Source organism: Chelonus insularis, unplaced genomic scaffold, assembly GCF_013357705.1.
Source record: "Chelonus insularis isolate UGA/USDA-ARS -01 unplaced genomic scaffold, ASM1335770v1 contig_116_pilon, whole genome shotgun sequence".
In the NCBI taxonomy this organism is placed as follows: domain Eukaryota; kingdom Metazoa; phylum Arthropoda; class Insecta; order Hymenoptera; family Braconidae; genus Chelonus; species Chelonus insularis.
In genome coordinates this window covers 762,704-789,808 of record NW_023276357.1, presented here as the reverse complement: position 1 = coordinate 789,808, position 27,105 = coordinate 762,704, and the positions used below count along the sequence as shown (strand labels likewise).

General features: G+C 28.9%; 3 protein-coding genes across 18 annotated transcripts; 2 read left to right on the top strand and 1 right to left on the bottom strand.

The window, feature by feature from the left end:
* Positions 1-2: 2 nt before the first annotated feature.
* On the top strand, positions 3-11,274 carry LOC118074690 (CYFIP-related Rac1 interactor B). 4 transcript variants are annotated; one of them, XM_035096134.1, is made up of 9 exons: positions 3-643; positions 741-797; positions 886-1,034; positions 8,412-8,556; positions 8,638-8,862; positions 9,321-9,643; positions 9,834-9,913; positions 9,997-10,123; positions 10,520-11,274. In XM_035096134.1, exons 4-9 carry the CDS (start codon positions 8,472-8,474, stop codon positions 10,655-10,657), a joined length of 978 nt encoding a protein of 325 aa, XP_034952025.1. In that variant the 5' UTR covers positions 3-643; positions 741-797; positions 886-1,034; positions 8,412-8,471; the 3' UTR covers positions 10,658-11,274. The 4 variants fall into 4 exon arrangements, with proteins under 4 accessions (XP_034952025.1, XP_034952009.1, XP_034952033.1 ...); XM_035096118.1 differs by lacking the exon at positions 886-1,034 and having other exon boundaries at positions 4-643; XM_035096142.1 differs by lacking the exons at positions 3-643; positions 741-797; positions 886-1,034 and adding an exon at positions 7,018-7,156.
* A 1,322-nt stretch (positions 11,275-12,596) lies between these two features.
* Positions 12,597-13,158, bottom strand: LOC118074120 (nuclear pore complex protein DDB_G0274915). Its single transcript, XM_035095056.1, has one exon. It carries the CDS (start codon positions 13,076-13,078, stop codon positions 12,671-12,673), a length of 408 nt encoding a protein of 135 aa, XP_034950947.1. The 5' UTR covers positions 13,079-13,158; the 3' UTR covers positions 12,597-12,670.
* A 1,149-nt stretch (positions 13,159-14,307) lies between these two features.
* Positions 14,308-26,900, top strand: LOC118074624 (uncharacterized). Of its 13 annotated transcripts, none has more exons than XM_035096009.1 (8): positions 18,199-18,469; positions 18,588-18,803; positions 19,391-20,552; positions 20,737-21,117; positions 21,177-21,296; positions 21,854-22,215; positions 23,925-24,945; positions 25,651-26,900. In XM_035096009.1, exons 6-8 carry the CDS (start codon positions 22,109-22,111, stop codon positions 25,930-25,932), a joined length of 1,410 nt encoding a protein of 469 aa, XP_034951900.1. In that variant the 5' UTR covers positions 18,199-18,469; positions 18,588-18,803; positions 19,391-20,552; positions 20,737-21,117; positions 21,177-21,296; positions 21,854-22,108; the 3' UTR covers positions 25,933-26,900. The 13 variants fall into 13 exon arrangements, with proteins under 13 accessions (XP_034951971.1, XP_034951943.1, XP_034951934.1 ...); XM_035096025.1 differs by having other exon boundaries at positions 18,588-20,552; positions 20,737-20,779; positions 20,985-21,117; XM_035096043.1 differs by lacking the exons at positions 18,199-18,469; positions 18,588-18,803 and adding an exon at positions 16,076-16,283.
* Positions 26,901-27,105: the final 205 nt, after the last annotated feature.

Sequence of the window (27,105 nt, the reverse complement as noted above, 5' to 3'; positions counted from 1 at the left end):
TATTGCCATATTAACTCATTGAAAATATTTTACTCTTTATCAAATAAAAAACTGTGACATGACAAAGAAAATAATACAGTATTCAATCAATTTGACGATGTGCACTAATTATTTTAGTTATGGATAACTTTCTTGACTCTTAACCATATTTCTCAATAGTGCAACAATGGAATCTAATCAGTTATCAAATTTATCATCAATAGTATCACGTTTAGCTGGAAAATAATTGATCACATTCTTGTAATAGTAAACATGACAGTTGATTTACGTTATCACCATACTATATATCACCTAGATCTGATAGATAAAGCAGCAAAAATGTCCTAGATGACTTAATAAGTCTATCAGAGATTATAATTCCTTACCAGGCCCATTATATGAAACAAAACTGAAATTACTCGACCATTGCATCCACTCAGTATGTGGTAGCTTAGCTGGTGGGGCTTTGATATGTGTAATGTCAGCTGAGAGTGGGGTATCAGCTGACTGACAGAAGGGAAACACCCGCGTTACTGTTAACATCGGAGTTTTGTTGTAGAAGGCGCCAATTTTGGTTAAATAAGGACATTTGATTGAATTTTATGACCACCAAGACTTTCATTTTACTTTATAAATTCATGAGATATTTATCTACAGAGTAAAAGTAAAAAACAAATCAAGATTAAAAAAAAGCCTGAATATAATTTGAAATTTAATGTGACATATGACATAGTGCGTTACACGATTTTATTTGTTGTTAGAAAATGGTTCAGTACTAGGCAGCAACTGTTGAATATTCCTGCGAAAGATTGCAAACAGTAAGTACACTTACTTATGCTTTATAATATTTTTGTTTTCTTTTGTATTTTATTAAATTGTTTAATATTATCATTTCAAATATCACAGATTTTATAATACAAGGCATGTTACTGTGTGAACATGAAATATATATCTATGAACATAAAAAGAAATAGAAGAATGTAAAAGCCAAGAGAGAGGAAAGAGAGAATGATCGTGTAAATGCCGGACACTCAATACAAAAGATTTCGTGGGAGGCATGTAGCTACATGTATCGTATATAATAATTCTATTTTTTTGTGAATAACGTGGAGGAGTTTATATACCTCTTTAACGTCACTTTCACATTTGATATAAATCTCCTTTAATTTTTTGATAGACCTATAAACAATAAACTAACACATAACGATATAGTAAGTAAATAAACCTTCTGTTTTAAACGAAATATTGAATGTATTGATAAGATATTATTGTATTACACCGTCGTTGGATCGTTCAATTATTTCTACCCCAGTCCGGATGAAAGATAAATACCAATTAACTGTTGAATCCCGTAGGGCAGATAGTAACGTGATTTTATTGGAAATATCATCTTGCAATTGTTCAACAGAGAATTATAATCGGTTTTAAATAACGGTTTTTTACTGATTGTTTTAAATTAGTTTTTTCCATTAATTGTTTTCATTCCAAATAAATAGGTTGTTGATGATTAACCTGGTTTGTTAGTTTTTATCCATTGCTTTATTACAAAAGCAATAGATTATTGCTCACTGAAAATTACATTTAAAATGAATCACTTTTTTTTTATTTTCATTCTTTGATATTTCAACATTCACTTTGTTCTCTAAAGTAGATAACTTCTTAGAAAAAATCAGGTGTTTCTTAAATTATCTTTGCTTAATTAATAAACATAAGTCGTTCTAACATTTTTACTTGATAATAAGTAGATTAAGTACTTCAATAAACTGCAATTTCATGTAATACATCATTTTCAATAGCTTTCCTTTTATTTAGCAATGAACATATTCATAATTTTTTCAAAGAGCAGTTGATTAATTAAGAATAACTCATTTTATCAGAAACCAAAGGAAACCACAAAGATTCATTTAACGACATTTCACGAAAAATATGGTAGTCATGTTTACTTGACAAAAAAGAAATAAATGAGTAATCATTCTCGACTACACTACAAGACACAATATAGGAATAAATATTAACATGATTGTTACAAACAGGTTGTGATGAGGTAGACATTTTTATAGGTTTTTGTTTATGCTAAAGCTATTTAGTAAATAATCGGGCTATGTAACTCGTAAACAGAGCGCGATCATATGCTATATCTGCCGGCCAATTAACAACTAGGTCATATGCTTGTTTGCAAGAATTAGGAAAGGGAGTAGGCTTTTATTGGATAAATCTAACTCAAAGGCACAGTTTCTGTAGTAATCAGTATATGAAGTCTGAGCCACGAGACATCGATCGTTGTAGGTTGCGTGCAATAATGCTGTGGTGAGCTCTGGTATTCACAGACAATCGATTCGTGCTATCGTCAGATCTTGCTTGAATTTCGACGAAATTCGTATCTAATACCAGAGCAGGTATTTTTAGTTTGCATTCAATTCAAAAGGAAGAGCAATTTCGAAATGAAAAGAATAAAAAATATTTCTTCTATTATTATCATTGTTAACATTCTTGTTACTATTATCATTGTTGCTATAGAAATCATAAACGAATTGGTTTTTTCAGTTCATTAGTCAGTTATTATTTTTTTATTTTTATTTATATATTTTATAATTTTGCTACGAAGTGGAGCCTAGACATAATTTTTGTTATAGATTTTGATTTAATTCTTAGGTAGAATGTGACGACAGTTGTGTATATAATCAGCTTTTGGTGCAGTGTCCTTGAAATAAATTAAAAACTAAAATTAATTAAAATGTGACAGCCAAGTTACAAAAAATTTTCGATTAATTTTATTGAAACATGTGACCATTTTTTAATGATAAATTATGTATATTTTTGTTTATGAGCAAAAAAATTCATGTCTTTATCTCCTGAGAATACAAAACAACACGCGCTGGACAGTTCTGCACGAGCTCTGTCATGAAATCACTACATTCTATTTTAATTTTTTAATCTCCATGTTTATTTATTATTTCATTTAATTATATTATTATTGAAAAATAAGTTTGTCCCCTATTTTACATATTCAGTTCATGAAATTTTTATCAACAGAATAATATTTGAATTAAAAAAAATTTTCAATGTATTGGATTAAATAAATCATGATTCGAATAGACTCTTTAATGTCAATTTGGAATTTTTCTGAAGAAAAAGATTTTCCAACATTTCCTCGAGTGTCAAACGTACCAAAAAGAATGCACGAGCGGTGCTTATAAAGAAATGTTTTCAACTATACGTTTAGCTCGTCCGGGATATGACGATATCTCCCCTGCTAAGCCATAGGCGTAGATATAGCTGTTCACTTTGTCTATTCATAAGTCTCTTCTCTTGCATGTCCACATGTGCTTTGAGATTAATTTTCCATTTATTGATCAGACAAAATATTTAATTATTGCCAGGAGTAGAATTTAAAATTACATAGATGAAAATACAAGGATGTTTCGTTCAAAGGAGATGATAATAACATCCTTAATGGTTTTGGAAACCTAGAAATTTTTTTATAAGTATTTAATAAAAATTTTTGATAAAGCTATAGCTTTATCAGAAATTTTTTTTTTATCTTTAATCGTTGATGTGGTGTGATGATACTTTGATATTTTTTATTGATCAACAATAGTCCCAAATATTTAAATAGTATTTATAAAACAGTATTCCACGCATACTAAAAAAAATCTAAATAGAACTGATACAAGAATGCATGTAAAGAGAAATCTACGTGGAAATATAATTCTGTTGTCGCAACAGGTCGAAGATCTGTTCCTGCAGCAGTGTTGATTTCTGCAGTGTCTGCTGCAAAACTCTAGAAAATGGAGATAAATTGAATCTACAGTTATAATAAAAGCAATCTAGTACAATCACACATATTCACTTCAACTATAACAGCATTAAAAATAACTATAAGATTAAACTTACCATGCTGTATAGTAATCACATATTGCATCTACCTGGTCCATGATTAATAATTAATTTAAAATAATCTTGTCATCTTGGAATTCTATTTTTACTTTCAACTATGAAGATTTGATTGACATAAATTTGAATAAAGCTGTTATTGTATCCAAAGATCTTTATTATTCATCTGACTTACTTACATACATCTGACAAACTTATTTTGCTCCATCAACAGATGCTTCCTAGATGTGCAAAATAATCATGTTGCTAGAACAGACCTGGAATGACTCGATTTGCATTGAATTGTTTGCCATAAATGACCATCACGACATCCATAACTGTAAAAAAAGTAGGCCATTATTAAACTGTGAGACATTGCTATACTGTAGAACGGTATCATACCATCAAACATCATTCCAGGATAGATCATACATCTCAAATATCACAAGATTTTGAAGAGACATGTTCAGCATGACTAGCAAGTAATCATCTATTTAGTCCAAAAGTGAAGTTGATGCTGCCTTAGTGGGCAGTTGTCCTTACGTCAAATCTAAAACATGTAGAGTGAATTGGAATTCTTGTATAAAGTATTAGACTTTCTCTTCATAAATATTTTTAAGAGATAGTAAAAAAACGAAAAATAGAATAGACATTTTATGTTGTGGTTTATTGTGGGTGAATTGACTGAAATTTTTAACAGATATAAAAATTTAAAATTCAATAAAAACCAACATGAAAAAGGTTAAAGGAATAACACTCAATCTCTCTAGAGTAATGAATAGTATGCTGGAGCAAAAGCGAATAGGATCTCAATTGATTTGCTAGAATTAAAGCATAAAAAGGCTTTAATAGGCGTTGATCATCCTCGCCTACGATTTCCGACGATTATTCAATCATTGTTGTGTCTTTTCAAACCACATTAGAAAGGTGTAAAGAATGATTATGCTGATTCGTTCATCGAAAGTGATAACTTTGCTGTTAGTTTCAGTCATTTATTCACACTGTAAAAAAAAATTTACTCACATTTAATCATTAATTATTTTCATAGTAATTTATTTAATGTTCAATAAGGAAGAAATTATTTATTAACGAGAAAGAAAAAAAATAAAATGTTTTATATAAATATAAATAAGTTGTAACATCAGTTAATTCGTTTTAGTGAATACATTTAGATGAGGAAGTAAGCGAACCGTGAGAATTTCCGTAGCTTATAATAAATACAAACAATTTCTCATGAAATTTGCTCGGAAAATTGGCTAAATTTACTATGAATATACATACAAATGATAAAATTACATTTCCAAGCTTCTCAGTATCTTGATAAATATTTTAAAAATATATTTTATCATCCAACAAAAAATGTTTAATGATAATATGACATTTAGCAAGAAACTAAATAAGAGTAAAAGGTTTAGTTCCAAAATGAGACTAATTTCGTTTAGAGTGATTCTTAAATTTATTTTTAATTTAATAATATCAAATTATATAATTGAAAAGCATTTTGTAAATTAGTGAATTAATGTTGATGGTACTTTATAATTAGAATTGGTGAATATTTATATAAAATTGACTAGTGTATTTTTTTTATCTGAAGTATTACAGATATGAACTGTTCAACCAAGTGTAGATCCATCGTCACCACACATTATTTACAATTCAATAACCCACGCGTTATTCTATCCTTGAAATTATAAAAAGAAAAAAAAAGTGTTTCTATTTATAAAATAAATAATCAATCATGAACTGTGATAGTTCATTTTCCAATACTTGGAAACAATTAGCAAAGTTTGATATTTTTGAGTATTCAAATGGATGAAATAGCATTGATTTATCATCTTCTGTACTTAGGAAAATTAATTTATAATAATAATTGTTAATTCATACTACCCCTACTGGTTGGAATTATTTTAGAATTGTAAATTTTAATATGGAAATATGATGAACTATTTTACGGTAATTGAAATTGAATTAATTTCAATAATTATTTGCTTTTAAATTTTCATTATTTAATTATTTCATTCAATAATAATAAATAATAAATTAATTAATACGTTATAATTACAATAACTCATTTTTGATTGAGTTTATTATTTATTTCAAATAATGGAGATCTGATCCATAAAAATGTCAGTTTTGATCAATAATGCTGTTTCTTTTACTTATGAATTATATTTTTTTTCAATTATTTTCCATTATTTATCTTACATTTTATATTACTATCCTACATGTCTATTCCCCTATTGATTCGTTTCATTATCAACCTAATCAACGATTATATCTTTATTATTTTTCATTATATCATACTGGATGTTGTTGTAGATAGTCTCTGTCACAACTAATGGGAGGGATCCATTGATCCCTTTATCAATAGTGAAATTAAAGTGAAATTTATAGCTCAAATGGTCTTCCTGTTGGATCCTGTTATCTTCCAAATAAACCAATTAACTAATTAATTCATTATTTCAACAGTTAATTTAACTAAATATTTTTCTTTATTCACAATCACTTATACAACAGACATCAAAAGTCTCCAAGCACAATTACAATGCAATTGTTTGATTTTCTTTTTGCAACTTGTCTGCTGAATCAACAAAAATACTCTTTACAATGGAAGTGTACTTGAGAAAGAGATTATGTGCATATATTTTCTCATTTAGAAAGACTACATTAAACTTTTCGATATGAGCTGAGTCAGACCACATGCTAGGCTCTTTACTAGTCTCAGTGTGGGTCGTTGTCACCGCCATTCTGCTGTTGCATTTATACCTTCAAATATTCACATGGCTCAAACCTAGTAGGCTTCATCTACTAAATTTAAATCCAAGGAATTCTATCTCGTTAGAACAAAAAGACTCTAGCAAAAAAAAAACATGTCTAGCTATTTATGTAGACTGATAGATACCTCCAATACCCTAGAAGTCTCTAGAATGATCAAAATCATCAACATTTATTCTGCAATTGTTTATGAATTTTATATAGCAACATTTGAAATAAGAAACAGTCATCGCGCGCTTTTCCGATCTGCTTTTTCTCGCCATCTAAACGACGCAAGAGAAGCTCACTCGCCCCCATTGATTTTTCGACCTCGACATAGCTATGATGCCGTTCGTTGACCAAATAAGGGAATCACGCGCTTCCATCGCAATCATCAACAACCCCTCACTAACATCGCGATCATGGCCGCGCCTGCTTGCAACGGAAACCGTCGTTCCACTTGTTGACTCATTTCTTTTTGTTTATTTAATTGTTTTTTTAGCATGTGACACACCCGGATAGTCGTGGGCACTGGCCTGTGTCAAGAAAGGTGAGGGTGAAAAATGATTCCTTCTCGCGTCTGTGAATTTTTTTTTCTTTTAACTCTAGTGAGATATACTTTTTACTGTAATCGCATGCATTTCGTTTTATATGTTGATTACATAAACTTTTAAAGACTTTGAATTAAATAAGTTATGAGTGTGATTGCAATTATCATCATCAAATCATTTAGTTGTTGATAGACATTCTGTCAGGTGATGTTTTAATTTTAGTTAACAAGAAAAACATAACAGTATTGAATTGTTGTTCAACGCAAAAATTTATTAATCAATTTATTTTATTGGTGAAAATCAATTAGTTTGCAATTTTTTATTTATTTTTCCAATCTTTGATATAGTAGGTTGTTTATAGATTGTTGATACAAATTTTAGTAGCAATTCCTGTTAAAGGGTCTTTTTAAATGAAAGGTAACTCGTACCAGGAATCAATCGATTGTGTTGAATTAATTTTTAACATAAAGTTTTAAGAAGAACTGTAATTTGATATACTGTGGAAAAAAATTCAGTTGCTTGCGAAAATCATTCGATTGCGGAATTCCATTAAAGTGTTTTTTGGTGCTTGAGAATTCGCGTCTAAGTGCATATTTAAACTCTGATTTTCTCACATTAGAAACTGAATATTTATCCATTAGAATTCAATGATTGATTTATTTTTTATTATTTAAAAAATTATTTTATTCATCCAAGTACTTATTTCTTAAATAGAAATGATAGGTAGTTGACCTGCATCATGTCTTGGTCAGCATTAAAACCATTTCATGTAATATGATATTCTATAATGAATACTTTTACTATTTCCAATTGCTTTCTAAACTAAATTGAACGAAAAAAAAACAGAAATTATTATGAAATAAAAGCAAAATGAAGTGAGTTCAGTTTTCATTACTATGTAAATTATGAAATAAATAGATATCAGTTTCGCGCAATTTTTTTTCACGCTTCTGTCTTAGTTAAAGTTAATCACTTTTGTCCCCTTCCATCCGTTAGCAGCTGCCCCATGTTCAATCTGAATGACTGCACTTGGTTTCACGTGTGGACTCGTTCAGTGAACATTCAGTTTCGTTTCAGAAGCATTAAGATCATTATATCAAACACATACAATTCACAAGTCTTTTCATTATATACAATAGTACGTACAATAAAAAGAATTAATCCAATAAAAATAACATTTATTACAATACGTGAGAAGGCATTTTTTTTATTTAATGAAGATTAATAAATAAAGTAATTATTTCTTTTTTTCAGATGTCTATGAAAGTGTGAGCCTGTAAAAAAAGGAGCACAGAAAGCTAAGGATTTCTCAAAATGGGAAAACTCCTCAGCCTATTGGCTCGAGATGAGTCAACTTGCTGTACTCCACAAAAGTATGATGTTTTCCTAGACTTTGAAAGTAAGTATTTGCTAATAATTATTTTGAAAGAATAAATGATGTTAAATGATGAAACTTATTTGATTTAAATGCATTTTTCAGATGCCCAACCCTCGGATTTTGAGAGAGAAACGTTTGAAGCAGTACAACGTGTTTTGAAAAATTCAGAATCTATTCTAGAAGAAATTCAATGCTACAAAGGTGCTGGTAAAGAAATTCGTGAAGCTATTTCTGTGCCTACAGAAGAGTGCCAGCGCAAGGCGTACCTGACTGTTGTACCTCTCGTGGCTAAACTTAAAAGATTCTACGAATTTTCATTGGAACTAGGTATTTATTCATTCAATTTAATCCTATATTTCAGCCAATAAAGACATTTTTATCAATAGTTTGTAATTAAAAAAACAATCAACTATTTAAATTATAGTTGATGAACTCAGGTTCAGTAGTTATTGGTAAAAAAAATTCAATAATTCAATTCATGAAGCTCTGATGCACTTGTGCTTGCTTTGAGATGAATTGTTGAGTGAGTGAAACTTTACAGAAAAGTTATATACGTAATTTTGAATTACACTTGATATTAAATTATGGAAGAATCTTTCAAATGGATTATTAAGTAGATAAAATTTAATTAAATGAAATCAAAAAATTAATTCAGAATATTTAATATTAAATTCTATTTGAAAGATTTGTTGTAAATTTCTATATCTACTCAAATAATTCCCATTTACTTTTTATACTCTGTTATATTTTTTAATAAACATATGCATTGATGTCTTTGATTACAGAGCGCATTGTACCACAAATATTAGGTCAATTATGTTCCGGTAACTTATCTCCGATGCAACACCTTGAAACTCAACAAGCATTGGTAAAACAATTTGCTGAAATTCTTGAATTTGTCTTCAAGTTTGATGAACACAAAATGAAAACACCAGCCATTCAAAATGACTTTAGTTATTATCGAAGAACTTTAACAAAGGCAAAAGACAATCCTGAAAATGACTTGGTAGTTGGTAATGAACTCGCTAATCGTATGTCATTATTTTATGCCCATGCCACACCCATGTTACATGTTTTGAGTCACGCTACCATAACTTTTTTGATGGAGGTGAGTCTATAATATTCTCGCATTACGCATCTTCATCTTCCCAATGTAATGAATTAAAAGATGTCCTGTCATATTTTAGTTTATCGCTACCCTTTTATTTGTACTCGTATATCATTTATGATAATCAGTTCCATCGTTGATGATTAACATACTGCTGACACACCTTGTCATTGAAAACATATGATTTCAGAGAGAAGATATACCAAGAGAGAATATTACCGAGACTCTGGGCACAATGGCTAAAGTTTGTCTGAGGATGCTTGAAAATTCGTAAGTTTTATTATTTGTTAATTAATCCAATTATTATCAATATAAATGATTGAATTAATTGATAAATTATTTTCAATAAACAGTAGTTTATTGGCCCAATTCCAAAGAGAAGAAACACAACTGTTCGTATTAAGGGTAATGGTTGGTTTGGTCATTCTTTACGACCACGTTCATCCCCAAGGAGTTTTTGTTAAAGGTTCTAATGTCGATGTAAGTAACATTGCTCAGCAAAATAATAACATTATTGAAACTTGAATATTACAAACCTCTTGAATTGATAAATAAATTTACTTTTAATCGTCTTGAAACACCTTATTATTTTAATGGACATTAAATAACATATTTAATATCAATAAACACTCCATATTTATTGATCAATATGTCATAATAATATTACTAATTGATATGAGTAATGGATGATCATGCAATATTACTCAACTTTGTAAACACAAATTACAGGTTCAGAATAATTTTCATTGAATTATATATTTAATTATATGCATTATGGTATTATAAAATATTAAAATAATCACCAACAGAATATTAAGTAATAATAATGATATCACAAGAATAATTCAATTTACTAATGAGTATAAATGTTTATAGGTCAAGGGATGTGTTAAACTGCTGAAAGATCAACCTTCATGTAAAAGCGAAGGATTGCTGAATGCTTTAAAGTATACGACGAAACATTTGAATGAAGAAAATACACCGAAAAACATAAAAAATCTTTTAGCAGCATGATTACCGAAGCAGCGAGGTTGTTGCATCCGAAATTGAAGCATTTTAGCTCAGTACTGTACTCTTTTAATTATTTTCTTAAAAATATAGAACAATAAGGATAATAATGACAAAAAAAGTATCTATCATTGTGATGATTACGATAAAAAATTATGTAATTTATAACTGCCAATTGAATAATTTGAAAAATTAAATTCATAGAATGTGTAGATAGTTGGTGGAGATATCGGAAAAGTAGTTTTTATCAAACAAATTGTGAAACTATCGTGATCCTGACGATTAAGGGTATATATTTACTTTATGATTAACTGATTAAATCAATAAGTAATTATTATATTTCTTTTGCGAATTATAGTAGTTTTACGGAAAGTTTTCGAATTATATAAGAAATTAGATTGTGATTTTTCTGTCAAATCGATTGAAACAACATCATGACATTTGAAGAAATCAATTAAAGCTGCTCAAAGCAACAGTTAATTGAAAATATGGAATTCCTTTTAGTTTATCGATATCTAGTATGAGGTTCTCAAATTAAAAAAAGTATAATTGAATTGTAATCTATAAAACTATTATTGAACTTTTTTAATAAAATTTCTATCTAGATGAAAATACTCATAAAATTTGGAAATGTTTACTGTTGAGATAATAACGTTTAATTAAAACAAATATCTTGAATCTAATTGCATTTAAACAGATTAATTTTTGCAACTGAAAAATTAGTCGGACTAAATCAGGTTAATGTAGATGTAATAGAATAAATTAATCTTAAAAATCACACTCTGCTGAGTCTAACAAGATTAAACAATTATTCAATTAAATCATATTCACGTACTTTGTTGATTCAAATGAAACTAAGCTAATCAGAAAAATTTAATCAGACATTAAAATTTTATAATCAATAGAAGATGTGATTGAGCTAATGGAATATTTTATGAGATCAAAAAATTCGTTATCAATGATTTTCTACCAAAAAAAAGGTACACAGTTAAACTAATTCCCTTAGCTGGAAAAAAATATTGAATGACTCAAGGTATAGACTGAGAAAGATTTTGATGTCTTTGAGTTTATCTGATATTTTCAAAAACAGTTTGCAGTTTTTTACAAAGTAGAAATAAATATTATTCTATTCCATGTCATAGAATGCATATCATACTTCCTGCACGAATTGATTCTGAATACTATAACATAAATATTTTTTTAAAGTCATATTTTTACCAAAACATTTTATTTTATTTCCAAATAACTATAAAGTGGTATAACAATAATCATTTCTGTTAGAATTTTTTAATAAAAAAATTTATTTAAATTTAGGTACTGCCAGTAATAAGTGATAATTATGAATTGATTTTGCATCAATAAATAGTAGTAGAGAGGAAACGTGAAAGAAAATATTAATAGAAAAATAAATGATAGAAAGTAAATGATTAAGGCAACGATTGATGGTATTTTCAATTACTAAAAGAACTTGAATCTCTGAGTGGATCATTCTTTATATACAGATTTCAAATCAATCAATAAGAAGTATATTGAAGAAGAAAAAGAAAGCCAAAGATTTATGTATATTGTATATTTAATGAAAGTAGAGCACAAAATTACTGGTATTAGCATTAAGGTAATGATCTATTACTTATTTATGATATATCCAACTAGATTCATAAATGTGATTGATGCAATTGCGATAGATAAAATAAAAATTGTATCACAATACCGAAGAATTGAATAAATCTTTTACTGAATAATAATATAAAAGATATTCTTGTATTTTTATTTAATTCAAACATCCCCAATACACATAAATATTGTTAAAAATATTTATTATCCATTGTAATGTAATAAAACAAAGCAACTTAATCTCTTATCATTGACATGCAAAGAAAATATAAACAGTTAATTTAAAAAATATATCTGTTATTTATAACAATGCATAAATATTGTTCAATATAAAAAAGGAATTTGTAAATGAACGACAATGTGATCATTTATATTATCGATTGTTTCGTGTAAATTTTTCATTATTTAAATATATAATAACGAAGAAGGTTGTTTCGTCATAACTGGTTCCTCATCTGATGAAGATGATTGCGATGAAGACGATGATGATGATGATGATGATGATGACATGCCATCATTAGATGCCATTTTAGGTACTGATTGTGATTGTTTTGGCACATCTGGTTGAGTATCATCATCTTCTTCAGCAGATTTTAGAGGAGTAAATTTGAATTTCATTTGAGATACTTTTTTAGGTTTTATTAAACCAGTAGGCAGTTGTACATAATTGTGCTGATTCAATTGTGTGTAACCAGGAGCAAATTTACCATCTTTAATTGCATTGTAGTCAAAATCATCCATAACTTCAAATTCTGTCGGAGAAATTTGTTTCATAATAAGTGGTTCGTATGAGTCTGCATAATCTCGCAACATGATAGCTATGTGATATTTATTCTATCTAATAATACTATAAAACTGATTTTTTTTTACATTCGAAATTTTAATTTACTTAATTATCAATGATTTTTTAAGTTTTTGATAAAAAAGATACGCATGTAAACCTTTATTTAAATGAGTCAGGAAATAGTCACGGATGCCTTCTAAGGAAGTAAGAATGATTGCATAAAAATTATCATTATTCACAAAAATTCCTAAGTACATTTCGAGTCAATATACCATATGTTATTATATTATATGATTGTTATGCTCAATAACCACCTACGTATGCATCAGGTGCGGGTGGTTCTACCTTTCAGTCATTCACTGAACATGAAATGTCAAGTTTCCACTTCCTTCAGTGATTTAAATCACCACTCTGATAATAGTAATTTTTCAATAAGTCAACTGTATATTCTAGAAACAATATAATCAGTAATACTATTTTAACTGCTTTAAACTATCAAATGCTACTTAACTACAATTGCAAAACAGTAAATTTGTATGATAAAATGGCATCTCTAAAAAAGCAGAAACATTCTAAATACATTCTTATATATTTTTTAATAAAAAAATAAAATCATACCCATCTATAATTATCAGTAAATTGTTAGATATTATTTATCCAATTTAATAGAAACTATTTTAAAACTGTGAGTAAGTTGTTAATTAATAAAAAAGAATTATTTCACCACAGTCTTTCATGATAAAAAAATAAAATATTTTAGCAAGTTGGATGGTGTTTATGACGATGGGTTGTTACTTTAATGGATTAATGAAGTAATTATAAATCATAAAAAAGTTGTCAAGCTGTACGTGACTATGCTATATCCATCGCAGTCACTTAACTTTCATTCTTTATGATCTCAATGTTGTCACTGAATGTCGAGAGACTTTTCTAGTCTAGTAACTAGAGATCCAGGAAGAAGAAAGATTCTTCACCGATAATGAATAGGCAACTTTAATGGTTGACTCTTATTCCTTGTATCTTATGTCCATTTACATATAAATTCATGTGAATATACTTTTGTATATGTGTGTATGTACTGAGGTACGTACAGTATGTAACATAAAGATGTATACAAACGAGAGAAAAGTACGTACACGTGGGCTGAGTTCCGGTTGCGTTACGTATCTGCAAACTCGACTCTGCCTCAGCCTGGGGACCACTGGGGACCTATCTGAACGGTGTGCCCCTAAGAAACGGGACTTTCAGTTTCTTTTAGTGAACCGCGTGTGCAAGACCGAGCGCGCAACGACGCGCGAGTACGCGCGTGAAAGTTTCGCCTCGAAGAAGCAGTTTTCTGAAATAGGTACTTACATGGAACCGGCATATTAACTTAAAACATTATTTGCGAAATTGTTTCTAGATTTTCCTTATTACTAAATTCTTGTTTATTTAGAATTTTTTTCAAGCGGAAGTGGTAATATCGAAAATGATCTAAGTCCATTTCACAATTTATTTACCTACTTATCAATCATTTTCAATTCATTTCAGTACAGTATTTATTTTAATTCAACAACTGTGATGATACTCTAAAATTCTAATGAATGAAATATTACAAAATATTTTATTCAAAGATTCTTTATTGTTATGATATAATAAAAATAGTTACCTCCTTATTAGTAACAAAGTTTTTGAGTTTGGGAATTGATTCTCTTATTCATTGGGTAATTGTAGTTTGTCAATTAACAAGTTTTGCATGCGAGAAGTACTTCTTGTGAAAAATTGCACTTATTGTTTCAGTAAATTTACATTTTGCATTATTCATCATTGAAGAAGAATTTGTATTCACAACTTCTGTAAAACATTCTTACTTGAGTGGATGTGTTTTTCTTCGTGCTAAAATCAATTTAAATGTCCTAAATCTAGTATAAATAATACCAAATTATCGAACTGTTATATATGGATATATATCATGTTGAAGGTTTGTATGAAAATTCAAAGTTTCAACAAAAATTGGCTTAACAATTGGCTTTACATCAATTTGGATTTATTAATTGGCATTAAATATTTATTTATTAACTATAAGCTTCTTTAGAGCTAGTAAAAATGACATTCTTGAGCAAAAAAAATCCAAGCCGTTTTTTGTCTACGTTTTTTTTTCAATTTCTAATAAATCATTGATAAAACTGAACCGCTTTGGACATTATTGAAAAAGCTCTTGTATTACGTCAACTTTTTTTTTAATTGTTTTCAATAATAATAAGGAATTTGCAGTTAGAAACAGTCTGATAGCGTCATACAATTCTCTACAGAAAACACACAAAAAGAATGCTCTCTCTTTTAAAAAAAATTATTGTTTGGTAAAAAGACATTTGAAAATCAATTACATTTAAAATATGACATATTTCGTAATCACCATCTTTTACAACAATGCGCTTTTCTCTTTATTTTATTTCTGTCTCAAAGTTTCCTTTTTTTTACAAATTGTTGTGACGAAAAACATAATTTTTTATTGTCTTTATTCTCTACATAAACTACTTTTTCAAATATACAACTATTGAGACATTTACTTAGACTGTGGTTTAAAAAAAAATTGGGAAAAATTTCATTTCTTTTTGTTTGAGAAATTAAATGCTCATCGTTTTGGAGTAAAGATGTTTTTAGAGCAATCATTCTTTTGGAGTAATAATTAAAAAGTAATCATTGAATTCAATTGAATTCACTTCTTCATGCCTACCTGAAAAATTCCATGTATTCTTCTATCATTAATTTGCTTTCGATATTTTGCACAAAGGCAGTTCCCATAACTGGGAGATTACATTAATTGGCTAAATCCAAACGATGCCAATGGTTTTTATTAATGTATTGTGAGGGTCATTGAAAATCCGATAAAAATAATTATTGTCCTCAATTTCTGCAGTTAACAATGGCACGTACAGGTGCCACTGTAGCCACATGCTATGTAAATTTGTGTTGCCTTTACCTCGATGACTCTTTCATCAAGTATCCAAGCACGTAGTCGTCTCTTTGTACTCGTTGACGCAATAGCAGGGATCGCTCCTTGAATATGACACTGTAAACTCACACAAGTACATTGATATCACGAGTGTTCATAGAAGTTAGAACTTTGGCAGTTAATTATATTGTGAAACATGCAATTACCTGACTTAGCATTGTCTTTTATATACATTTATTTATGATAATCCAATAATTTTTATCGTGCGAGTTTAAAATCTATTCGGGTGTGATCTCACTGTAAGTAATCAATAACTCACTTAGCTTTCTCCAAAGTTTCTGACACATTTCTTTCATTTATCTTTCGCTTATGATGCCGGTATTCCTACTCTCTCCTCTCATCCCATCTCGTTTACATGGACGTATTTACTGAGTCAAATTCACTTCGTGACTAAAGATAAATACGACAATGAAAGTTTAAATAAGAAAGATCTTTTTTTTTGATAAAAAATATTACTCTCTTTAAATCTTTCGTAATCAATTTATTTATATGTCGATTATAAATAATTGGTTTATTTTTAATTAAATTTTCATCTTTTTAATTAGCACTTAATTATTAGCAGTTTTGATGCTACTTTAATTTCTTCCCATCATTCATCCATTTTTTGCTTTTCTTCTTTTTTGATGGATATTTGTTGCGTCAATAATTACATGGATCTGAAAAAATGGCTTATGATTTTTCCAAAAGGCATGGCGCCAGAATCATAAGCAATCATAATGCTTAATAAACGCCGTGTCTTCTTTTGCCAGACAAGGACGTCCCTGACTTGTGCGACCATGTCGCAGTGTTCGAGTGAAAGTTTGTAAATCAAATATTTTACTGGAGCTTACTGAGTGTAGAATTGATTTATTCAAGAGAAAAACATTCATTTCTTTTATCATTTATATTATTTAATAATAAATTTATTTACTCTTATTGTTGATTTCAATGAAAGATAAGAATAGTCTTGTGTATTGAGATTACTTAGGCGTGTAATGTTGTTACATGAAATACAATTGATTAATTATGTTTTTTTATAATGAAAGTTAATTGGAAAAGTAAAAGTAAACACTTATGTTAATAAATTATTTTAGAAATCACTAATAAGGAAATGTTAATATTCTATAGCATTCCTAAAACTATAGCTAATCAAATTTCTTTGGTGGTTTGATTGCAAGTAAATATGATATCCTATATGCCCCCGGTTTGTATTTCAGTTATTTTTTATTTCTTTGCTCTACATACATACGATAAAATATACCATAGTGTCTTTATTTGTTGCAATGATAAGAATAATTTTTTATTTAATATTTAAATTAAAATGTAATCATCGACAGATATATGTATATGAATATATTTATTGAATTCAACTCGCTTACTACATTAAAGTTTTTTGAATTATTTAAATGTTGAATATTTTATATCGATTAAAACAAGTTAAAAAAAAATAAAGCTACTTTTATTTTTAATTATTTCAGTGTCAATTTTAAAAAGCCAGTTCATAAATAATTTTTTTCTTGATGTTTTAAAAATGAAAATAAAAAATAAACAGTTCCTTCGAATTTTTATGTCACTTTTTTCTCGAAAAAATGAGCAAAGGTGTAATTTTCCAAAATTTATTCTATCTCATTTATTCTTAATGGTTTTTTAAATGACTAAATATATTTTGTTTAATAACCAGCAATTTGTAATGTACACTAATGAGCTTTTTAACTTAGAATTTTCAAGTCATATATAATAAACTAGTAATTTGTCAGTTAATGAGATACATTTGATTAATGAAAAAAATCACCTAATTAGATGAAAACCTATAATAAAAATACCTTTTTTTATTGATTTTAAGAAATTAATGAAATTAAACGATGCCACAATAATAATTTACAATCGTATAATTCACTAATCACACTTGAACTATTTCTAATACCATTTTTAAAATAATCAATGATTTACTAATATTTCAGTGTATAAATATTTTTCAACATTTTTTTTTTTATGGTATGGTATAAAAATTTAAATAATTAGTTTAGTTTTTGCTGTTGTTTGATAAATAAATAACATTCCGCTATAATGCAAAAATTTCTTTTGAAGGTTAGGATAATAAAACAATTAAACAGAGGGCGCACTTATCTAATATCACCACATAACCCCACTCTCTCTTATTAGCATTATCGACTATCAATGTATAATCGATTTCCATCATAAAAAGACTTCAAAAGCCGTACTCAAAAATCGTTGAACAGCATATTATTTTAATTTTTGTTCCGAAAAAATTCCAGGATACTTCTGATATCAAAATTTAATTGCTTTTATTGTAATATCGATTTCATATTGAAATCTCGAAATATTTGGGGAAATTTTTCTTGGTATTACAGTGTTTACATTGTACTTATTCAATTGATAGTCTGATCATTCAGCCATGAAAAATCTCCATATTTAATTGACTAAAGTAAGTGATCGTTTATTTATGTAAATATTACCTTTCGTTCCCAAGTTCCTTAATAAATAGAATTATAAAAGAAAACGAGCCCCAAGTTATTGTGTCTCTGAATATCATTAACTTTTAGATTGAATATAACTGCCCTCTGACAACAATCGAATATCATGTGAGTCAACGAGGATAAACTGCATATTTAAAAGAAGTGAAAGTCGCGATATTTTCACGCCTCGGACTTTTGCCCGGACAACGACGATGTATCTTCGAAGATATTTCGACCCATTCGACCTTGCGGGGCGCCGATGGACCTCATTGATTTTTCTCCCAAAGTTATTTTTGTATACGCGTGAGTACGCAATCGAATGCCATAGTACTGGAGTGGGATTAAAAAGAAACAAAAGTTCTGACGTTTGCTATTTATTCTCTCATCGAATAATCATATCTTGATCATATATATATATATATATGTATATTGTACAATGCATTATTCACACGTTTATTTCAAACTTACATTGATTGTGACTTCAAGTGAAAGTTGAGGTAGAACGTGACAAAGTCCACGGGACTCTTAACGATTTATAGATTCCTTTACAAGATTGACACTTTGATTTAACTAAAATTCTCTACGATAACGATCAACAACATGAACTGACATTCAGTTTGCTCGGAAAACATCAAGTTATGCGCTCTTAATTAATGCAGCACTCAACTTACTTTATTTTTATTAACTCTATTATCATTTAACTATATTCTAAAACAATAGAATTTCCTGCAATGGCCAATGGCTTATGTAAAGCAACTTATTGAAGAAATTCATTTCTAAATTACTAGTGACTTGCATAATCAAATTAATAATTTAGATAAAGGTTTTGTTAGATAATTTCAAATTGGGCATACAAAAAATAATGAAATAATATTCCTGATCTTTTTCAGATCTATTTAACCAGTTTAGAATAAATTGATTCAAACTATTTGGAGTTCAATATAAGCTGAGATTCATTTTGTGAAACAAGATATAATGATAAATTATCAACCTGAACCAAATGATCATTTAAGTCACGTTAGAAAATGAGAAGGAAAGAGGATGTATATTACTTGTTATATAACTTTCTCCAAGTCATGGTGTTAATTCTTATTTGGAACTTAAAGATCTTAAAGAAGGATTTAAAGATATAGCAGTGATTTAATCACAAGTAAATCTTGGTGCACAATAATATTCGTTGATTTTACTTCCTTGAATTATGTATAGAATATTCTTTCAATTAAACCAGCATTGGCCTATTTTTATCATCATTACAACTTGTTTATGGATTAGTCTAAAATGAAATATTTTTCTTAATGAATATTCTATGAGTTTATTTAAAAAAACGACAAGCAGATTTATATTGTAGCCTGGACCAAGTAAGCTCATTTCAGACGCCCACAGGCTTAAGTATGGCAATGAATTTAATGATGACGAATTAATCCGTAATAACAGTAATGCAAAAAAGTATTTTAATGACAGTCTATGCAATCTCAGAGATGAAAAATGAGAGTGTCAAATGACACTTGTGATTATCACCAGTTTATCGAATGAAAAATTACTTAATCGATCAATCTGGTGTGTTATTACTTTAGTGTTACCCTAGATATGGTGGAGTAACTATATGATCACGTAATTCAATGCAATCGACCTTGATCACGAACGCGAAAACGTCAGTAATACCCCTCACTATTACGTCTCGGTCAGAGTTTCTTTGCAGATTTGGACTTTCGAGAGTGTATAACCAGGTGACTACTGTAACGAGTTTTCGCCTGGATATCTCAAGTTACTGGTGACCATGCAGACGGCCTTTGCCAAATACTCTCGCGCCCATCGGCATTCCTCAGCTATACACACCGTAATAACGTAAACATCACCAGTATAAGTTAACGTGAAAGTACGCATACCTAACGGCTGGATCCCGATTAAATTTATTGTATATATTAATGCTGTACACATGTGGTTCTCTTGATGTATCCTCACATGGTCATCATTGTTTTATGTTCATGCATGGTGAAAATATTATCGTGGAATTCATCACCAAGGCAAATGGAGTTTATAGACTTTCTTTTGGTATTATAAAAATTTTTATGATAATTATTATAAACAACATTTACCATTTATTATTGATTTTTTTTTTTGTGAAAATGACAGTTATTTTTGACATCATTTTGAATTTATGTTTTGATTTTATTGAGAAAAATTTACTTGATTTATTTTTCTTTGTTTTTAAATGATTTTTTTAATGGTTTTGCAGAATGTCAAAAGCAGATTGGAAAAATAATTTAATGGTTTATGAGGTAATTATTTTGAAATGGAGGAAATTAATGTTTTAAGATTAATTAAACTGTCTATGATACCAAAAATATATGTCCGGAACGAAAATATCCCAAGATCATTGTTCAAAAGCGAATAATTTTACACCAGTTACACCATAATTAATTTCATTTCATTCAATTATCTCTGAACTTCAGGGTCATTATTGTGTTTTATTGTTTCTCATAGAAATAATTTTCTTCATATTGCGGCACAATAAGTATTCTCATGAATTGTTAAAACAGGAAGCTATATTTATTGTATTCATCTAATAAAATTTCCTCAGGATTTAAAAAAATTCTGCTTTCATAATGTTGTCAAGGTAACAATTATTCTATTATTACAAAAAAAATTTATTTCATTTCTTTCTTTTCATTTCAGAAAATTTATTACCTCATTTTCATCATAAACAGTGATTTAGACTGATTGAAAAATGGATAATAAAATAATCCTCCTTGTGGTGTTATTAGATCACTCTTTAAAGTTCTTCAAAGAAGAGTTGTAAGTAATACAACATCTGCATAAGAGTAAGCAATGAATAAAAAACAGATAAAATTTTCATTCGTTATTTTCTCTTCATGAGTATAAATACGAGTGGTAATAAAAGTCATCACTTGGGTCTTTCAAAACATATCAAGTATATTTCGTAATTGTTTCTCATAGCCTCGTCGATATCATGCGCAACAATAATTAATGTTCACTCATTTTGGTTATCGGCATGGAGTAGCGAGGAACCATGCCGTTTTCAGTTTCTCACTATATATACTTAATTGCTACTTATGTTGCACTTGAAGCAGTCGCGCGATATCTCTCGAATCCCACAATTATCCCTCCAATCGCATCAACCAATTACCCATCCCTGGTCTCAACAATTCGTCATATAATAATTAGCGATGGCAAAACATTGTGCAGCTCCAGCAAGTCATTAGAGGTCGTTTATTTCCCAACATGATACATAAGCTACTGATTATTAAACTAATCAATTGTCTCCTTTCTCTTCTTTATTTACCGCTTATTTCATTGTGAATACATAGTCACTATTCTTTCATTAATTACAGCAGCGAGATAAAAAAAGAGTGGATCAAGGAAACACGACGAATACGAGGAAGTTCCGACACACATGAGACAAAAGAAACTAAGCCTGTCGATAATGATAGGCTGCATGTTGTTGATGACAGTCTACTTCAGGCAATAGTTGGCAGCAAAAGAATGCCGTGGTGGATTTTGGCACATGATGAGAATACATTTTATTTATGTAAATGGTTTATAGTGTTACTTCATAAAGTACAAAAACCATCGTGGTGTATGGAGGAATGCCCCGGTGTAACAAGACAGCGCAGATCGCTAGCCAGTCCGCCAATAGTGGAAACGGCTTAGCGCCACAGCATCATCGAGACTATCACCGCTATGATGTTGAGTGGTGAGCCAAGAATACTATTTGTACGATAGTGAGATATAAATCTACTAGCTACTGGGTTTCTTCCTTTCACTTTTAGAGTTTAACATCTAACGGATTTAGACTTTTGTAATATTAAATATTAAGGACGAATTTGAAAATTTACATTGGGAAGTTGTTAAGGTCATTTTACACCTATTAATAAAATATTTGTCTTCTTTTCTTAATTACTCTATTTAAAATTACAATAATTAATCTTATTTAATTCTTTTCTCTTAACTGTAGCGAAAAATGATAAATAATATTTTATTAAATTTTTTTACAAGTTTCTATCAATACATTTAAGTATAAATAATTATTTTTACATTGTTATTGATTCACTAAAGATTGTTATAACTTAATGTATAGTTAGAATTATATAGTGAAAAAAATAATTTATGCAATAAGAAGTCAAAGAGTTGATAAAAAAAGAGACAAAAATTATGAACAAAAAAGAGCAAATTTAACTGGAGTCCCACTTGTGAATAATTATTAAGAATATAAAACTAATTAAACGTTGCCACAAAACTATTAAATGTGTTAATAAGAAGTTTGTTGTTGAAAAAGATTCGTTTTGGAGCACTATAAAATTGTTTACTCCAAAAACTGTATATGGATTATTATATTTTTTTTAAACTTAATTTTTATTAACAAGAATATAAAAAGACCTAATTAGTTCAAGTTCAGTTGAGGTATTCTTTCTAGCTCATGAAAATCTTGTTTTTAAAATTACATTATTTCATGCTAAATTCACAATGTGAGTTGAGTTGCTGTAATTTCAGACTCGTGTAAACCTAATTGGCTAAACCTTTTCTCTTAAGGTCAAACACCATTTTAATGGTCTCACTATTTAGAGATTAATTTACATTTAAAAAAAATATATATATATAAATAACAATTTAATGGATATTAATAAATTTTTTTTATATCTGTTTTTATTTATCAAATGAAAAATACTTTTTTTCAATGAATGATTCAATAGAAAAAACAGATATTTATATCAAGAATACCAAAGGAAACCCAAAGCATAATAAAATTTCGTAATGATTTTTTATTTATAAAATATGACATAATTTATGTCGATTTTCAATACCGATAATGATGTTGAAATCAAAGATTGATTTATAAATGGTGAAAATAAAGAAAGGTACATATAATTATACCTTTTGTGATTATGTCTTAACGAATTATTAAATACTTTGATTGATAAATCACTGCAGCTTAGTTTTTTTATCCAAGAATTTATACAAATTATTTCAAAGGCAATTAATTAATCATTAATTAAATATTCAATTTACTTAAATAATTTCAAATGAAGCAATTGTAATAAATATTCAAAATTTTTAAATTGTAAATACTTAAGTATGATAACAAATTAATTAAATGTTAAGAAAGCATTCAAGACTTGAATCTTATAACACCTTATAATGATGATGGTTCTATTACGTTAACATTTGATAATAAAAATACAAAAAGCCTCCTACAGTAATTTTTCAATTGTTTATCTTAAATAATACATTAAGCAATGATGAACAAATTTTTGAAATGATCAATTCATACAAGAACCTTAAACACTAATCTATTATAAACCATATTCAGCATAAAGAATTTCGTACAAAGTATCAAAAGAAAAAAGATGAAGCCATTGAAGTATCTGATTTTCTAATCCGTTGATCATTAATTTGCGTTTGTAGGTCAGAGCAGGAGGCAATAGATGCGGAAGTGTCCCAATTGGTAAGCGGAGGCGCGGCTGCCCTTCGTAATCCGAAGAGATGGCGCAATTCTACGAGTTCCGGGTATTCAAGTCACTCGCCGCCACTCTCTGCTGGGTCCTACTCTACGTGCTGCGCGTCAGTCCTCCGAAATTCTGCGGCGGGAACACTTGGTACCGAGGCAGCTCTTGGACTAGCTGTAATTCACGAAGCCGAGGCAATACCTCGACCTATTTGGCCTTGCACATCCGTTGATCCGCGAGATTTACACTTGGTTGGTTGCGAGGCTCTTGACTGCGAGGGCTTATCTGCCAGTTGCAGTTACGAACGCGCTTACACGTACGCGAGTCGCTGTCGCAATGCTTGGCGAGACTGCCAGTCTTCTGCCCCCACGGCTCAAGACGTCCTCTTCGAGCTCTCGCGGACCCTCAACTCCGTCATTGACGGTGAGAGCGGCATGACGCCTGAAGAGATTCTTCGTGACATTTCTCGAACTGTGCAAAAGGGTATTGAAGCAAACAATGGTACTGCATCAACTGGTATATCTGAAGAACACATCTATCGGCTCTCTTCTTCATCATCAAGTGCAATAGGAAAAGACTCGGTGGCTGTTAATCCAGTTAATCTTAAATTGTACGGCAAATCTGGATACTCCAACGTTCCTGCAACATTTTTTAGACCAACATACCAGTGTCTTCATGAAGGGAAAACTCTTCTTGTTCATTCTTTATCCAAGGTTGATGAGGATCAGCGCCCTAAGAAAGATCAATGCCACCAGCGCATTCCTGCTGTATTTCTTGTACCTCGTTGTAATGCTGTTCATTCGTCGACTCTTTTCAATTGTGGTATTAAAAGTGTTAAGAATACTAATGATAAAGATGGTGGTGTTGGTAGACTGATTGAAAATCATAATCATTTTGAGGATAAAAATAAACGTACTATTAGACTTGAGAGTGCACCTACCAAAACTTGTTATACTTCTGGAGAACCTGTTTACTCGACGGTGAATATTTACTATTGCAAATTTATTTCATTACTATATTGAGAGCTATTTTTTTTTTTTATTATATTTAAAGCTTACAACAATGATTTCAATCATTTTGAATCAGTATAATAATAAGTTAAGTCATATTTGATGAATTCAACTTTCACTCTCAAAAATTTATTTAATAAAACGTGTTTTTAAACAATAAATTCATTTTACTGTATTATATGAAAAAAAGAAAAAGTTTTTTGAAACAATCCTTTGGATTTATTAACTACTTGCTTTATAAAATCCTTATTCAAAAATGCTATACATACAATAGTTCATTTCTTCAAAATATTTTTAATATTTTCATTAACAAAACAGTTTTTTTTTACATAATATGAATGACTATTCTTTGAACAAAGTATACATATTTAAAAAATGAATCATGAATGAGACTCTTCTATGTAATAAATATATGCATACTTTTTTTAATGAAAAGTAATGAAAGTAAAAGTATCGATGTATCACATAATAAATATAAATATTAATGTCTTAGAAATTATCATACTTTGAAATGAAGAAATTTGAAATTTTAAATGAACATTCCTAAAAGCTATCTTATAAATTTGTCATAGCAAGTGTCAATTTAGCTGTTGAGATTTTTTTTCAAGTATAATCAATTAACTAGTATCTTTATATCCTAGTATATCGATCAATTAATGAGTGAATCTGTTCCAGCAGCTAGATCCCAGTGATGAGAGTTCTTCTTACGGAGCAGTTGGAGAATCATCTGAAAAAGTTAACTGGAATCAAGGCATTACAGTCTTCAATAAAAGTCTAGATTTCACATTAGATGGTACTCGAGCTGAAATACTAGGTCGCATAATTGCTCGAGCCAAACGTAGACGTCAATGGTGTCGTGCTCTGACTACTATCCTAGGCCTAGTCTTCTTTATTTTAAGTGTTGTCATTGTTTCCATGTCCATTACTCGAGGACGAAAAATATTTGGAAGTATGTAAACTTGATCTATTAAAAGATCTAAGAGATATTACATAGTTTATCATTTTAAAAACCAGTTTAATTTGACTCATAAATTATAAAATTACACAATAGTGTTATGGTGAAGAAAAAAACCAACTATCACTATTTTTGTGAAAGATATTAAATTATAAATGTATCTCTATAATGAGTAGATAAGTAAATAGATAATTATTATTAATTAGATAATATAAATTTATTTTTTTTTCTGCAGAAGACAGTTTTTCTAAACTGATACTTCAGCCATATGTATTTCATGGTACCTTATATTATAAAATAAGATGTGCAAGATTAAAACACAGTAAAAAAATTTGTCTCAACATACATAAAAAAATACACTATATATTAATTTTATTAGATGACTATTGATATTAAAATTACAATAAAAACTGTCATCATTCGATGATTACTCTAATGAAAGTTCAAAGAAATGGCTGCCTATTGGCATACAAATCGATTTATAATGAAAAATCGTTCCTGATAATAATCTTTTTTTTTTTCTATTAAGAACTCGACATAATTTTAATACATTAATGTACTGATTGAATGTAAGCTAAAGTTGACGTAATATTTTTCATTGTGTGCCTCAATGTTGGTAAATTTGTATTAGCATTGTTACTTAAACGTTACTTGAATAAGAAAGCAATATAATCAATCGATTATCATTCTTGGGATAACTCTATTTAGAATAATATTAAAATCTAACGTTTGAAAAATTTCTAGGTAAAAAAAATAGATAAATACCTAGCTCATTGACCATTAATATTGGTAGGTCTTATTTTATACTTTAGAACTAATTAAAATGTATTTCAATTCAGGGTTATCTCAAAATAATAATGAAAATAACACAAGTTTTTTTGCTGTGTTGGTAATCATTGCTAAGCAATATAATGGCTGTGACCATGTCGTTTGCATTTCTATGTAATGTATTTCAACTCCAACTTATTAAATATATGTCTTTTAATTCGTCAAATATCAATTTTTATTTATGTAATGGTTAAAATGACATTATTATGATACTTAAACTTTAAGCCAACTATTAAATTTATTGAATATACTGAACATTCCCACATAAATATTTGCGCATGCGCTTTAATTTAATAACTTGTCAGTGTTGTTGCTGACATCAGTACCAGAAAAAGAAGACCAGTATA